This window comes from Denticeps clupeoides, chromosome 2 (genome assembly GCF_900700375.1).
Source record: "Denticeps clupeoides chromosome 2, fDenClu1.1, whole genome shotgun sequence".
Lineage (NCBI taxonomy): Eukaryota > Metazoa > Chordata > Actinopteri > Clupeiformes > Denticipitidae > Denticeps > Denticeps clupeoides.
Genome location: NC_041708.1, coordinates 9,063,338 through 9,079,481, shown reverse-complemented (window position 1 = coordinate 9,079,481; position 16,144 = coordinate 9,063,338). Strand labels below are relative to the sequence as shown.

The window sequence follows — 16,144 nt, the reverse complement described above, 5'->3', positions numbered from 1 at the left end:
AAGAACCAAATTGATAGGCAGGCAAATATATTGTGTTCCTCGCTCAAGCCTCTGCCCCCCACTCACTTATCTCCTGGGCCCACCAGCGCGAGTGGAAAGGAACTGGTGTGTGTAATGATATGAGCAAATAGTGATTTGCTAGTTATTAGTAAAGCTGTGTCAAAGTGCCAAAGGCATATGTACAGATGGACCCGATTACATAGTCAGTTCCTGATGTAAGCCTGTCGTTATTAAGACTTCTAGTAAAATATCAATGTCTTTAACTAACTCTCAGCGTGGTCATTAACGAACCACGCAGACCTAAACAGCATATATGGGACTATATATGGCATATAACAGTAACTATTTTGTGAGGGACGCCTTCGATGAGACATATATTCAAAAACCCGGACAGTTCTTTTAAAGCCGTCCGGAGATTATGTTCGGCCAGGTCTTTAGAATTTACCGGGTTTTTGAGCTGCCTAAATATTAGTCACGTCATAAAATTTTACACTTTCAATCGTGCTGATGGATCATGAAATAGTGAAAAAACTGGAGTGACTGAGAAGAAAGTGTTTAACACCCATAGCATCTTAGTTAGTTACACAAGGGTAGGAACTCACAAATATTTCTACACTTTTTAACTCTCACCCCACCAATTGCCACCTTTAACCCCAATTCTAATCATCCCTTCTGTTTCTTCAATGTTAAGAATGACAGTATGAGTACAACTGCCCAAACAACAGTGACACGATAGCATGACCCATTCCTGTAATTAACCAACGATATCGGCTGCAAATAAGTTTCTAGACCTTTTTTTACTGGACCTCTTCAAGTTTTAGTTGAACACCTCTGATCTAAAGAGACTTTTTTTTAAAAAACACCAATCACAGGGCTTGTTGGATAGTGTAAGATTAAAGTATTTACATGAATAGAAACAAATATTTAAGGATATTTAGGCACAGGTGTACAATCATCCAGAAATAATTACACACCAACAAAAGGGTAGTTAGTTTCTCTTCTGCAAGTGTAAATTTATTCATGCAAATCCTGAAAGATTACAAATGTATTGCTTTTTAAGAAGGCAGTAAAGAATCTAAAAACATTAAATGATCTCAAGTGAAAGAACATTTGAGGAGTTGCTGTAATCAAAGAAACATGAAAGCAAGGCGAGAGTTTCAAATGGGAAATTTTATCCCTGAATGGGACAGAATAGATGAATGCCTATTCTGCAAAATCTGCATTTTATATTTATGCTTCATGCATGCATATTATTATATGTGTGAAGAGCATAGACTGCTGATTGGTTTAATGTTTCAATGATCGCAAAGATTCAGTTTTGTATGCTTCAGAATTTAATAGGCTCAAGGCTGTGTTCAGTGTGTGTAATCTTGTGTCTTGTATGTCTTCAGAGGCTCTTGAAACTTTTAAAATAAAGCTCTGTCATTGAGACTTTTTACCTTGGGGATTTTAAAAAGATGAAAAATACATTAATACTAGTGTTCAGGGTCTCTCAGTTCTATTTAATATTTGCAAAGGGATGTTTTAGAGAAGCATTTTTAATGCATCCATGATCCACTTTAACTGAAGTTTCCTGCAACAATTTCTTTTAACAAAACAGCTGTCAAAAACCAAGTCACTGGTAACTTCATACTGAATGCACAGAGCGATGAGGCAACGTCCAAAACCTTCATCGAGAATGGTCTGGAGTGGGAATACCTGAATGAAAATGACAAAGAATCTCTGAAGACCACCGGGCCACTGCATGAAGGCATTTTAGTACTGGTAAGACCGAAGGAGGCGTGTCTTGCTGTCTGTTTGTGGGCGGGCTTAAAATTACTGCAATACTGATAATTAAACAATCTGTGTTCCTGTCATTAAAACGGTCAATAAGTGCAAAACCACCTATGCCAACTATGAGGTTTGTTTGTTAGTGTAAATTCAAAGGCATCCTCAGAATTTACATGGACAGACACTGTATCTTACGCATGTGACACATTGATGGACATAGAATGCATGTTAGCTGCGAATCCCATTTAAATGCTGTTTAAGTGAAAACATCATTAAAATAATTATGTACCTATATAGTTAGTTTCTCTTCTTTAAAAAGCAGAGCTAAGAACTTGGTGCCAGTTTGAAAATTGTGCCCCAATTGTCCTCATAGTATAACATAACATTTACTAAAAATGTAGTGTCAAGTGTGTAACATCTATTTCTTAAAGGGGAGGAACTAACTAGGTTTTTGGTTTGAGTGTATTATATCCAACACTCAGAAAATATCATGTGTATGTGTAAGTATGTGTAAAATTAGAGGAACCCATGGTGATGATTAACAGTTCTCCCATACCCCACTGCCTCTTTCTGGACGGTTTAAATATAGACCTTAGCATAAAAATTTAAATTAGAACCATAATATTTTCCATTGCTCTGGTTTGAGTTAGGCTTAGATAAACCTGTTACATAGAGGTTGTTACACGTTTTACTTGTATGTTGTATGTACAAGTATCAAAAAGATGTATAGCTTGAGAGATAGACATTTTGCTGGAAATGGACATTGTATTTCTCTGGTGTTACTGGCATGTCCTTTGCTCTTTTTAGGTGATTCCTCAGGAGGAGGAGACTAAAGTCAGCCTGACATACAAGTACATCATCCACGAGGACCTGGTGCCAGTCATCACCAACAACAACGTACTGCTGACAGAGCTGGACACCTATGAGTGGGCCCTGAAGAGCTGGTCTCAATGCTCCAAACCCTGCGGCGGAGGTGTGTTTGTGCGTTTGACAATGAACCACCACATTATAGCCTAGACATACATGTCCATTTAATTTCCATTTGTTCGTTACCCATCCTACTTGCACAGTTAATTGATTTCGAATAAAAAAGGCCACAAAAATTATTGCTCTGTACTTGTACATGTGTAATGACAATAAAGTTGATTCTAATCTAATCTAATCTTATGCAGGGGGTGTTAGTAGACTAGTTGGTAACATACTCGCCTATGAAACAGAATACCACAAAGTCACTGAGCCGAACCACACTTTACTACCATTGTGTCCCTGAGCAAGACACTTAGTGTCTCCAGGGGTATGCTCCCTGTAACTACTGATTGTAAGTCACTCTGGATAAGGACACGTGATAAATACTGTAAATGTTAATGTGGCTGTTCTCTCTATGTGTTGACATGGGTCTCCTCCCACTGTCCAAAAGCACTGTCTTGCATAACTAACTTTTATGTGAACATGTGTGATGATAATGACTATAATGACTGATGGAGATGAAGGTGAAAAGAAAGGCATTCTTTTTTAGCTTGTCCTTTTGTGTCTCAAGCCCTTTTTTGTTGCCTCTCAGCATTGTGTGATGTAATGCCGCATTTGTAATGCCGCACGGGTGAAGGAAGGAGGAAGCGCAAATGCTTGACATTTTGAAAATGAATCAGAAAATCAGCGCGAAACCCTCTAGCACATGATCCACCTTTGTGTCCTGAAAGTGCAGACTAGTATATAAAGCTGCCTCTTATTAGGCTCGAGTGATCAGGACCAACAGGCGCTAGCTGGGGGTAAAGCCCAGTGGCACGTGGACATCACAGCAATGCTGCGTTTAATCTTTAACCGTTACCTACTGATAAATGTTATCCTTCAGATTAGCCTGGACACTTATTCAGTGTCCAGCTTTAGATAATATGCAGATTTATTAAATGCACAAGTGTCTTGTAGTATGAAATCACGGCTGAGCAGGGGAGAAAACCCTGCAATTCCCTAGAGCATAGTTTTTTTTTTTACAGAGCAGCTCACAGTAGTACATTGAAAGAAAGAGATATTACAGATTTCAGAGCTTGCCACTATGCGTGACCTGTGTGCTATGTGTTTGGACCTGTCAGGTGTGCAGTACACCAAGTACGGATGTCGGAGGAAGAGCGACAGCCGACTGGTTCACCGCAACTTTTGCGAAACAAACAAAAAGCCCAAGCCAATAAGGAAACGCTGCAATGTGAATGAATGCAGTCAGCCAAGGCGAGTGAATGCAAAAAATAAGCACTTCTCCTGTTGAAAAAACTTAGTTTTCACTATTTTGAACCCTTTCTAAAATTGAGATTAAGATTATTTTGTGATAGAAGTCCGAAGGAAGCACAATTTCTTCACAATTTTACACTTACAGCATTTAGCAAATGCAGAGTAACTTAATTTTTTTTATAAATGTCACACAATCTGTGAAGGCACAAAAGACAAATCTAGACTATAGGCAGGTAAAACATAAGACTTATTTTGTGGCCAAAAGGTCAAGGGTAAAATGTTCAGCTGCTGGTGTGGCCAGAATCCACTGCCATTTGGATGTACATGACAGCTCTAGCTGTATTAGCTGTATAACCTGAACAAGCATCCAAAACTATGCAGAATATGCTTAATTTTAACAGCAAAAATTAATCCATGATGTAGGATGCTTAATAAAAAAATTAACAAAAAAAAATTTACAAAAAAAATTAAAACAAAACGATGTAACTCCAGGTCAATCACACTTCAATCAAAATCAAATCAAACTGTCCACTTAGGAACACTTATTGACAATCAATTTCACATGCCGTTGTGCAAATGGAATAGACAGCAGGTGTTGTCAGCACATTCAAATATGAAACGTATTTAATAAGAATATTACATGTATTCAGATATAGGATGTCTTATTTTTGTGTTCCCTTTATTTTTTGAGTAGTGTATTTAAACTGATCTGTTTTTATTATCTGAAAGTTTAAGATTCAAAACCACACGAGTGGTATTTAGCTCTTTATACTGCCAAAAAGACACAAAACGGACAAATATATTGCACTCTTTTTGCACTCTTCTGGTTCTCATCACTCAAAATGTGCCTGGCCACATAGATGAATAGTGTCATTTTAATTGTTGTTTCAATTGCATTGAAATACATTTTCTATGACAATGTGTGTGTTTTTAATTTGGGGGAAAAGGGCAGCCTGAGAATCAAATTGCATGTCAACTCCTTTTTATTGGTTTTGTCATATGGAATGAGGTTTGGTGGTTTCATCTTTTAAATTAGATATGGGACTAATGGAGTGAATTAGCATAACATACATTTTAGTGAAGTGTTGCTTGCGTGTGCATTTGTGTGCTTTTCCAGGTGGGTTGTGGAAGAGTGGAGTGCATGCAGCAAGACGTGTGGGAAGCTGGGCTACCAGTCCCGGCTGGTTCAGTGCACCCAGACACTACCCAATGGGACCAGTCGCACCGTCCACACCAAATACTGCACTGAGGAGCGACCTGACAACAGGAGAGCCTGCAACATCACTGCCTGTCTTCCATTGTGGAGGACCGGAGCCTGGTCACAGGTAAAACACATGGTGCATGCACATAGACAGTTTTTTGAAAAACCTAAAAAATAAAAACAGAAATTGAAAATCACTACAATACACAAGGAAATGCTCTTCACTTCATGGTAGGATGTGTGTGTGTGTGTGTGTGCGTGTGTGTGTGTGCTTGTGCTTCCTACAGTGCTCTGTGAGCTGTGGCGAGGGGATACAGCAGAGGCAGGTGGTCTGCAGGTCCACAGACAACAGCAGCGGGAGCTGTGCTGGAGACAAACCAGATCCTGTCCTCATCTGCACCCTGCCCCCCTGTCCAGGTAAAGCAAAGTAAAAATTCTGTAGAATCTGAGAACCCTGTTCTTTAGTGCTGCACTGACTATGTGGTGCATTATGAGCTGGTGGTTGCAATTTTCCTGTCTTTGAAAAGGTTCCTACTTAAACCATTTATGTGAAGAGATTCAGGAGAAAAGGAAAACAGTTTGAGGAATTTGAGGGAGTTCTGACTGTCAAAACCTTATTTTATGGCCTCTCTGCAAAATGGATGGCATCATCAGGGAATACAGACTTAAAAAAAAAAGCTGACGTGATTATTTTTGATTGCATTTCTGTCTTGCGTTTCAACGTGGAACTATTTTTCATAGAACGCTGACAAACCTGACAAAAATTGCCTCATGAAGCTTTTAAATAATGAATACTGTGGCTATAAAAAATGTTCACACCCTTGTTATTTTTTTTTTCGTGCGATGTAAAAGATCACCACAATAAACCATTTCCCACAATTGATGTCACCTACAGCCTGTCAGACTTGGAATGGAAGACTTCTAGCCGTGAAGACTGAATGCTGTAATTAAAATAAATGGTGCTTCAACAAAGTATTAGTTCAAGGGTGTGCACATTTATGCAAACAGCTTGTTGTACTTTTTTTTCTTGTGTGCATATTTTCATTTAATTGTACAGATTTTCATTAAATTGTACAGATTATAGGTCACATTAAATTTGGCAAATTATTTGAAAAGATTTACTGTCACAAACCTGGCAGGGGTGTGTACGCTTCCTATATCCACTGTATGAGTTTGGTCAAAGCCCTTCAAAAATCTTTTATCATCATCTTTATTATTTACCAGGACAAGACATGCTTCCCACATCAATGGCCAATTCAGACAAGGAAGAGGTGGCACGAGGACACATGGCTGAGCCTGACAGCGACATCAGTAAAATCTCCAGTAGGTTACTTGCCAGCTTCCCCCCTCCACGCAATGATTGATTTACTGGAGGCCGGTGGCTGATGATCAGACAGCGTGGAGATGAGTGCTGGACAGGCTTTTTTAACGCCGCCTTTAATTATGCTTTCTTGCTGGGCAATTTTTCCATTTATAAAGTGCATGCTGGCATAGGAAAAGCTATGGATTTCCTGTTGCCCATCAATTCAACACTTTCGTATAATAGTTGAGTTTTAGCTTGATTGCCTTAAACTGCTAGCTTGAGTGCTACATGCACACACCCCCCACCCATGCTTCCCATCACTGCTTCGTGTAAACACAAAAACCAGTGAAGGACAAACCAGCTGAAGGCCTGCTTCTGTTGTCTTACTAATATTTAATATTTTGTGTGTGTGTGTGCGTAGATGAGCCATGCTTGGGCGATAAATCCATCTTCTGTCAGATGGAAGTGCTGGCTCGGTACTGCTCCATTCCAGGCTACCACAAGCTGTGCTGCGAGTCCTGCAGCAAAAAGGCAGGATTCTCCGCCAATCCTCCACCTGGCCTGGAAACCTCTGCATCCGACCCTGGATACATCACCACCCCAACCCGGGCACAGAAACAGACCTCCTCCAAATCGACGCCAGCCCCCCAGCATCTGTCCACCACATCTAGGACCGGAAACACCACAAAGGCAAGCGTGAGGAGACCCCGCTCCACCATACAGGGCGTAACCCCAGAATCCGTACACCAGCATCCAGCAGACGTCTTCCCCAGCCAGAGTGCATCTCTCCCCCATGGTACTACATCCGGCGGAGACCCCAGCTCTAGTCAACGTCTACCTCTAGGGCCTAGTGTCCTCCCACCAGAGGTCACCATCTACACTGACCAGGAGGTGCCAGATGGTACCGATGGCTCTAATGGCACTTTAAGCTCCATGGCCACGCCCCAGTCGAACAGAGACGGTTTTGGATTGGACAGGGATTTAGCCAACAGGACCTTGCCGGTGGTGACATGAGTTGCTTCCTGCAGAAACGGGAAACTGCTTCTTTACTGGACATTTAGTCTTTACATAGACAAAGGATACAGGCCTTTAATGGCTACCTCACAGTAAAAACCACACACACACACACACACACACACACTCTGCAGATGTACTTTACAGTTCTGCATTAGCCCGCCTCCTCTACCTGAAATGGTAAATGGAAGAACAAATAATGAATGGTGCTCTAAACGCATTGGTGTTCAGTGACTGCGTTACAAGTTTTTTACAAAATAATTTAACTTGTGTTAACGTTTTTTCTTTTGTTCGTTTAATCATTTTTCTTTACCCAAGTGCATCAGAACTACTTATGATGTGAACAAAGGGCTTGTTTAGTTTTAAGGAGAATGTCCTGCAGATGCCATGTATGGAGCCATTACTGGAGATTGCTGTTTGGAGTTGATTGAGTGGAAGGTTTAGCTGGTTTGCTCTTTTTTTCTGTAGTACAATTTTCCTTAGCCTTTATAAAAGCCTGGGCATTAGTTCCTCACAGTGTCACATGCTCAGTGGAGCCAGTAGTCTAATTTCTGTTCAAATTGCAAATAGAAACATGTCAAATTTGTGAAATGTTAAGTTAAAACTGTGATGGAGACTCATTTTACACGACAAATTTACACAACTTCCTGAAATATATGGTGCAGAATGTTTGCCTGGTAAATCACAGAAGTCCGTCATGTCTCAAGTATAAGCGGCATGTCTATGTGTGGATTGATCCAAAATATTGATTCTATTGATACCAAGTGGTATTAGTATTGGATCGATGCTAGCACAATGGTATCGCATATTTCTGCTCTTCTTCTTTCAGTACCACTTTGCAGCTGAAAGTAAACGTGGCAGCAGAAATACGGCTCCCAACACTTCAACGTAGAAAGGGGCGATCCCAGTCTGTTTGGTGCCCTTGGCGGTCTGCAGGACATACACTTGGCATACACTTTTTTAATTACAATTGCTTGGATAAGATTCCTTTGGATAAAGTATCAGGATTGTTGACGCCAATGCAATTTTTTTCTTGGATCTATCCGATCAAACGTTTCAAATCTAAAAGCTTGCAACATCACCACAACATTTTTTTGTAGCGTAACACCAGTTAATTGCAACAACGTGGTGACCTTTATTGACCTTTAGGAAAAATATCACTTCAGTTTTATGCAAGTCTGTAACAGAATTGATTATTGTTGACGGTTCATCTCCTCTCCTTGGTGCTCTTGTTGTTTTTAATGTGACACCCCCCCCCCCCCCCCCCCCCCAGCATGCACTTCTTTCATGGTCACATTCAGGAAATATGTCCCTCTACTGCATGCTCTTAGCTTTTGTGGAACTTGTGCATGCTTTAAAGGAAAGGAAAACATATATATATATTTCCCTCTCCTTTAACGCAAGCGCATATATATATAAAAACATGTTTTTAAGCAGTAATGTATATAGTGTACATGTCAACAATAGAAACAAATTTAATACCCTGCCATCTAATTTAAGTATATTTCTGTGTGGAATGGAAAAGAAAGCAGCTAGCTGAGCGTCATTGTGTGGCATTATTGTTTTTCTTTTTTCGAGCGTTTTAACCATCTACATGTGTAGTTCTTGTGTGTGTATATATATATATATATATATATATATAAATATATATATATATATATGAGAGCTTTAAGTGTTAATATTTATTAAAAAGTTTAAATGTTAGGAAAATGAAGCACATGAAAAGCAAGCAAAAAAACTTCTGTTTAGGCAGGAGTGTTGAACATGTGATGAATCCTCATGTCGCATGCTGAGTTTTACTATGGAAGCTGTGTTTCAAAGACCTCAAGCATTTCCATTCATGCATATTGCATCCAGGTAACATTTACAATACATCTCCGGTCTATTCTGTGGATATGGGGTACAGAAAAAAAGTCGGCGGTGTCAGCTTGTGGAACGAAACCTTGAGTGAATTTTATCGTAGCAGGACTCACTTTACCTGACAAAAAAGGCTAAATATTCACGATTCCAATTTTTTTAACGTGTTCAATGTGGCCTGATGTAACCTGCCCTATAGCATTTTTGTTCAATGTTCTCTTCTGCTCTTTTAATTAATTGGTGATTTTCTGTTCAGTTTTTGTGACAGTCATTAATATTTAATTGGTTGGCAAGAAATCCAGAAACAAATCTGTACATGTTGATGTCATGTGGTGAGTTTTTGAGATCATTGAATCATTGGGTTAACAGCATTTAACACATTTTAAAATGCTGTATACAATAATTCATAACTCTTTTTCAAATAAAAGTCCAATGTCCCCTGCTCTGAAAAAAAAAATATCTAGAAGGCTCCTGGCATTTCTGTCTGCATGTCAGTCAATGGAGTTGATTAAATTAATTCAAAAATATCTTAATAATGTCAGTACATTCATTTTAACACAGTATGGTACATTTGGTCCCCACACATTTGGTCCCCCGCTTCCCGGGCGCCTGTCATGGCTGCCCACTGCTCAACAAGGGTGATGGTTAAAAGCAGAGGACACATTTCGTTGTGTTCCCGTGTGCTATGCTGAAGTGTTTCACAATGACAATCACTTCACTTTAACGATGTATGATTTAACAGTGTGTAGAGTTAAGGTTATAACCTACCTCGTATCACTGCTGGGTTAGGGTTAATAAGTAATTTTTTACTGTCATACAATCATATTTCTCAAGTTTGATTGGCCTAGAAGAAGCACGTTAAATTCAGCATAATTGTGAAGGACATCTGAATTTGTATTTATTTAATGAGAAAATATGTACATATAAAATGTCTACTAATTTATTTTATTATTATTGTTATTATTTCTGTGATATACATTTATCTTCTGAGTTTTTAAACTGAAACACGAACTGAAAACTCTAAAGTCTTGTATAGGAGACAATTTTTAACCATGCACTGGAAGAGGGATTTAGTTTGGATTCCAGTGTGGGATCTAGTGGTAGAATGCGGTATTGCAGGTTTTGGTAAAAAAAAAAAAAAAAAAAATTGAAAACATTTTTACAATTAGTAACAGAAATCTAATTAAACAAACAATTAAGGATATCTTTTGAATACTTTAAATAACATTTGCGATTTGATTACTTACATCTAACGTTTGTCCCAAAAGCACTTGCAGAGGATTTTTCAGTGTTGTCTTTTATTTTTTCCTAGTATCTCATGCTCAAGAGGCTGCTTTAAACATAACAGTAGCATACAATACAATGTGTTCACCACAGGCTGGAAAAAAGAATTCTCGACTCACAAAGTCAGTAAGTCTAGGAAAGCGGTGAGAGAATTTTAGATTCAGTAAAGCAACTACTTGTTTCCAAGTAAGATTTGCAGATCACTGACAGCCTCATGGCCGCTTTTACGCTGAACCGTTAGACATTTACAGACTCGAGCGAACTGCAAGAACAATATATGTATATGTCACATTGAGGTTTCTGTTGTATGGTGCGTGTTCCTATTACAAACAAGGTGCTCTGACAGTCGAAGTCTTGCCTCTGGATGTCTACCTCAGAGTGCAACTTCAACCCAGCAACCTTTTTTGAGCCCTTTGTGTATTTTGGGGAAAAAAACTAGAGAGGTGTTGATATTTCTCCTGGGTGCCGTATGCCGCGTTCGCTGCTCCCTGTGGACTTGGCCCTCCTCATTGCTCTCATCTCTGCATTGGTGTCACTGTCAGGCGCCGACGCAGATGTTTGGTAAAGTCTGCTTGTGCCCGTGGCAAAGCCTGATTGACGATTGACTTTGGCAGCCAGCCCTGTAAAATAAATGGAAAACGTCTCTTAGACCAAGGGTGAAAGAAAGCGCCGGCGTGCTCATGTAATACAGCCTGTAAATGGAGCCTCGGGGGGTTGGCTGTCACTTATGTCAGGGCGGCATATAGATACTCCTACTTACTGTCCCTAAATTTTTCCATTTCCTTTTCGAGTACAGAGTCCATACCAAAACGCACAGGGAAGGCACACTGTGGGTAACAGTTGCAGAGCATCCCAAAAATGACAAGAAAGTGCTCTAGTTGTAACATCAATTTCACGATCGTGCTGTTGGGAAACGGCTGTCACATTTCCTTTCAGTAGCTGAATTGCTCACCGACCTTCACGTCCATATTCAGGAGCCAAGTGAAGCGACTTCTCCTTGAACCATCGTCCACGGCCTGCAGGATGATGCATGTGGGTCCATCTTCTGCTCTGTAAGGAGGAGAGGCAGTTAAGGTCATATTCTTTGTTTAAAAGGGTCTTAAAAACTAAGTTAGACAGAAACATTACAATAGAGTTTGTAGTAGGACACTGTTTGCCAAGTGGGTAAGGACATAACCGAAAGGTTGCAGGCCGCATTACCAAGGGTTAAAGGCAGAGGACACCGTGTGCTGTGCTTGCTGTGTTTCACAATGACAATCACTTCACTTTTTCTTAGGGTCGGGAAACCGGGCCGGTTCTACACAGGCATATATGAGGGGGCAGAAAGAAATGTGATGGTGGCACACTGTGGCAGCGGATGTGGGAAATGGCTGGGGTGGGTGGGCTCTGGATAACTGTTTTTGTCATGTAACTGGATTGTACTTTGTCAGGCCTCTACCCTAAGACCTGTCCAGTTTGGGTGTCCCACCTGAAGGCTGAGCTTAGGGTCACCGAGGCACACGAACCCCCTGACCATGACAAGGTGGCAATCCCTCAGGGGAAAACCATCCATCAGATTATAACTAAATACAAATATACTTCAAACCCAACAATAACACTTCTCACTATTTCTATGCAGCAGACAGGCTGACAGCAGTGCTTGTGGGTTCCAGAAAGTTACACGGTGCAGTTTTACACTGGTCGTTTCCTGTCGTTGGGTAAACACCCAGCTCAAGCCATAAATGCCGTGCAACAAAAAGCCACATCAGCAGTGATTCTGAACAAAGCGAAACACGCTCATTTTGCTCATTTGGTGGTGTGATGTTAAAGCCTCTATACAGGACATTGTGAAGTGAAGTGATTGTCACATGTGATACACAGCAGCACAGCACACGGTGCACACAGTGAAATTTGTCCTCTGCTATTAATCCATCACCCTGAGTGAGCAGTAGGCAGCCATGACAGGTGCCCGGGGAGCAGTGTGTGGGGACGGTGCTTTGCTCAGTGGCATCTCAGTGGCACTTCGGCAACCTTCTGATTACAGGGCCGCTTCGGGAGGCCGATTCCAGTGAATTCCACTTATTTCAATTAAATTTTCAATATTTTATTCCTCAGTTATACTGTACATATACTCAGTTATATAGATTGTACTGTAGATGGCTGTCCAGCAATTTATCAGGTACCACAGTATTGTTATATTATCATATTATCATTATGATAACTCCCTGCTGACATAAGATCTATCTTTTATTGCATTTATTAATTCATCAATTAACTACTAACAAATGTACATTCTGAGCAAGTTATAAAGACAATCTACATAATTTAACCTGTAAAAAAATTGCATTTCCCACAATTACTAATTCTGTTCTCATTGAATCAAAGTGAGCGGGCATTCGTGGAAATGACATCATAAATAGCATTCATTAACCACAATATGCAGCACAGACAGAAAGTAGTGTCGGCTTTATAAAAAAATAAACATTAACCCACTGTTTCTTCAGTCTTGCATGACAGAACTAAAAATTCATTTGTGCTTAATTTTCATTCAATCACAGAACAACTGCAATTCTTTGCACTGTTGGTTTCTTTTTAGGGGATGGATGGAAAATTCTCTGGGTGGGAAAATCATGGGAAAGAGGAGGTAACCTTTCCTCTTATGACGACATAAGGGGACAAATTCCATATCTGACCATCTGAGCTGCCACTCCCTGAACCGTGAAGCAGAATGGCCAAAGCACTCTTTATACATATTGCCATTTCTAGCCACTGCAGGACCATAGACAGGTGAGGGGAACTCATATTAATGTTAAATAATCTGAAAAAGTGAAATTTTCATAATAGGGGATGCAATAGGGGACCTTTAATTAATATGCTTACATTATTAATTTATACACTTAGTATTAATTAATGATCTATTATCAATATAAAACATACTATTTTATGGCCATTATCCTCAGGTGCTTCTATGCACAGCGTGAAAGATGCTTAGAAGAGATATATTCCGATCACACTGACCATTACCTGACAAATCCCCTCTGAGGCATGAAGGACTCAAGGTGCGTAGCAGCTCCGGCCAGATAAATACGTGACTTCTGTTTACAGCAGTGTCTCACGCTCAGGAAATCCCTCTGCCCAATCAGATTGCCCGCTGTCTCTGCCGTCACCTCGTGCGTAACCATAGTTTCGGCTCCTACACTTCTGAGCACCTAGGGAGAAAACGAGCATGAAGTAGGAATGATGTTCTTGTCAATCAATCAATTAAGAAGAAAAAGAAAGAGAACTGTAAAGACGCAGGACATGGACTTTACGAAGAACAAAAAGTCACCAGGGAAAATGGCCCACCTTGATGTGACTGATGCTGGGGTTCCACCTGCACATTTCCTCCACCCTCACAAACAGAACATCACAGAGCACCTCAGGACTCGCCTCCAGCACTGCCTCCAACCGGAACACTTTCCTACCCCCAGGCAACACCTTGCTGTAGATGACGTCCCCGTTCTCCTGCAGAACACAGGTACACAGCTTCATATGAGACAAGTAGGAGTCTTGTGACCCTTGACACACAGATTTTCAAATCCAGATGAATAAGATTTTATTTATTTAGATATTTGGAAATGAACCTGAATAGTTTCTGTCTTCCAACCATTTTTGTCCTCCACAATCTCCAGGGCCTTTCTCAATGCCTCCTGACCCTGTTGGACATAGGACAGTTCCTCTTCTCTTAAACGTACGGGTCTCACGTCACTCTGTCTTTCCTCTGGTAACACTGAAACATGTCAGTCAAAAGAACCTCCTCAGAACAACTTTAGAACTTGCATCGTGATGCATCATATCCTATTGTTTTATGATTTTGTATTTTTGTATTTGTACAACTGTTGCTAGAAAGACCAGGATGTAGATTGCATGGTACTTCATTTAATGTCTAATACAGGACAAAGCATTGATGTAGAAACTCACCCCTGGAGTCTGTGTTCCATGGCCATCCAATGTGACTTGGCCAGTCAGGCAAGCTGATTGTACCACCCTGCCGCACATGAGCCAGTTCCTGTCCAATGGCTGCAATGGCTGTGCGCTGCAGCCCTGTGAGGCATAAAAGGATGTTTCGTTCGCAGGCTTGGGCAGAAAGGATCTTCACTTTCACAAAGGCTGCTGTTACCTGCCATGCTTCTGAGGTGTGGGTATGTGATTCCACAGCACAGCTTAACGACTGCGGGCAGCATGCTGACCGTCACAGGGATGGCAGGGGTAGGATCGCAGCTCTCCAGCCTTTATACAACGTCCGAAGGACGCAGCTGTAGATAAGGTCCAGTTGGCCAGATAGGCTTAAACTTCAGGCAGCCTTGAAGGTCATTCTGGAGGCAACAGAACATTATTGGCAAAACCAAACAGTGGTGATTTAAAGGGGTGGTGAGAGCAGACTCGCCCATCGGATAATTTATAGTCCTTTCCTTCACACAGTGACAGTACCTGGTACCTGCTACATGGTCTTGGGCTGGGACTGTGTTGCATGCAATACACTTCCACATTTCAGATTTTCAATACAGAAAAATAAACCTAGAATTTTTTTTTTAGCCCTTTAAGACAATATGAAAATCATAATAAATGATTTTAACATGACAGGTTTATGTCTGAACAGGTGACATGCAAATTCAATGCCTTAGAAATGCATCCAGATAATTCATATCCATTTCAACATTTTGTCACATTACAACAAGAAACTTGTTATATATTTTCTGTTTGAATATATTGATTTTATGCGATAGACCAACACCAAGTGTGATATAATTTTGAAGCGAAAGGAAAATGGACCCATAGCCTTCAAAGATTTTTACAAATATGAAAAGCGTTTGTATTCCACCACCTCCACATCAGTCTTTTGTGGCCTAGGTTTCCTTTCAGGACTGTCCAGCATTTAGTTCCTTCCTGCTCAGATTTGTGGAGTGCACCATTTTGCAATTATGTACTTCTTTGTGTTGGTCTATCACATAATAGCCCAATGCATTTACATTTACGGCATTTGGCAGACTCCCTTATCCAGAGCGACTTACAACGTGCTTTCAAGTTACCATCGATGAAGAGATCAATTCCGGTTCACTAGGATCCCAACTATGAATACATCTTTTTATTCACTCTGTTGTAGATTCTGTACACAAGTTCGAGAACAAGAAAGTTACAATTTAATCTAAATATTCTTTAAAGAGGAAGGTCTTGAGCTGTCATTTGAAAATACTCAGTGACTGAGCTGTTCTGACCTCGAGGGGAAGTTCATTCCACCACCGAGGGGCCAAGACGGAGAAGACTCTAGATGAATGTTTTCCTTTTACCTTTAGCGATGGAGGGACCAGGCGAGCAGTACACATTCAATGTGTTTTCTTTATTTTCATGACTTAACAAAAAGTGGAGACCTTTTCTTTCTTTTCTTTTTGTCACATGTGATACACAGCATCACAGCACATGGTGCACACAGTGAAATTTGTCCTCTGCATTTAACCCATCACCCTTAGTGAACAGTG

The 16,144-nt window shown here is 40.5% G+C and overlaps 2 protein-coding genes across 3 annotated transcripts in view; one reads left to right on the top strand and one right to left on the bottom strand.

Moving 5' to 3' along the window:
- Nucleotides 1-8,776, top strand: part of adamts14 (ADAM metallopeptidase with thrombospondin type 1 motif, 14) — a 52,687-nt gene extending 43,911 nt beyond the window's left edge. For both annotated transcript variants that reach the window (XM_028967929.1, XM_028967928.1), the window contains exons 16-22: nt 1,601-1,764; nt 2,578-2,743; nt 3,858-3,990; nt 5,108-5,315; nt 5,479-5,608; nt 6,416-6,514; nt 6,916-8,776. In XM_028967929.1, coding sequence (XP_028823762.1) covers nt 1,601-1,764; nt 2,578-2,743; nt 3,858-3,990; nt 5,108-5,315; nt 5,479-5,608; nt 6,416-6,514; nt 6,916-7,508 — 1,493 coding nt within the window. In that variant the 3' untranslated portion in view covers nt 7,509-8,776. The remainder of the gene's footprint in view (nt 1-1,600; nt 1,765-2,577; nt 2,744-3,857; nt 3,991-5,107; nt 5,316-5,478; nt 5,609-6,415; nt 6,515-6,915) is intronic.
- Nucleotides 8,777-11,088: 2,312 nt separating this feature from the next.
- On the bottom strand, nt 11,089-14,851 carry star2 (steroidogenic acute regulatory protein 2). Its single transcript, XM_028969742.1, has 7 exons — nt 14,788-14,851; nt 14,589-14,711; nt 14,252-14,388; nt 13,974-14,132; nt 13,653-13,837; nt 11,606-11,699; nt 11,089-11,269 (listed from the first exon to the last, which is right to left on the bottom strand). The coding sequence occupies exons 1-7, from the start codon at nt 14,849-14,851 to the stop codon at nt 11,165-11,167; spliced, it is 867 nt and encodes a 288-aa protein (XP_028825575.1). The 3' UTR covers nt 11,089-11,164.
- Between the last annotated feature and the right edge of the window lie 1,293 nt (nt 14,852-16,144).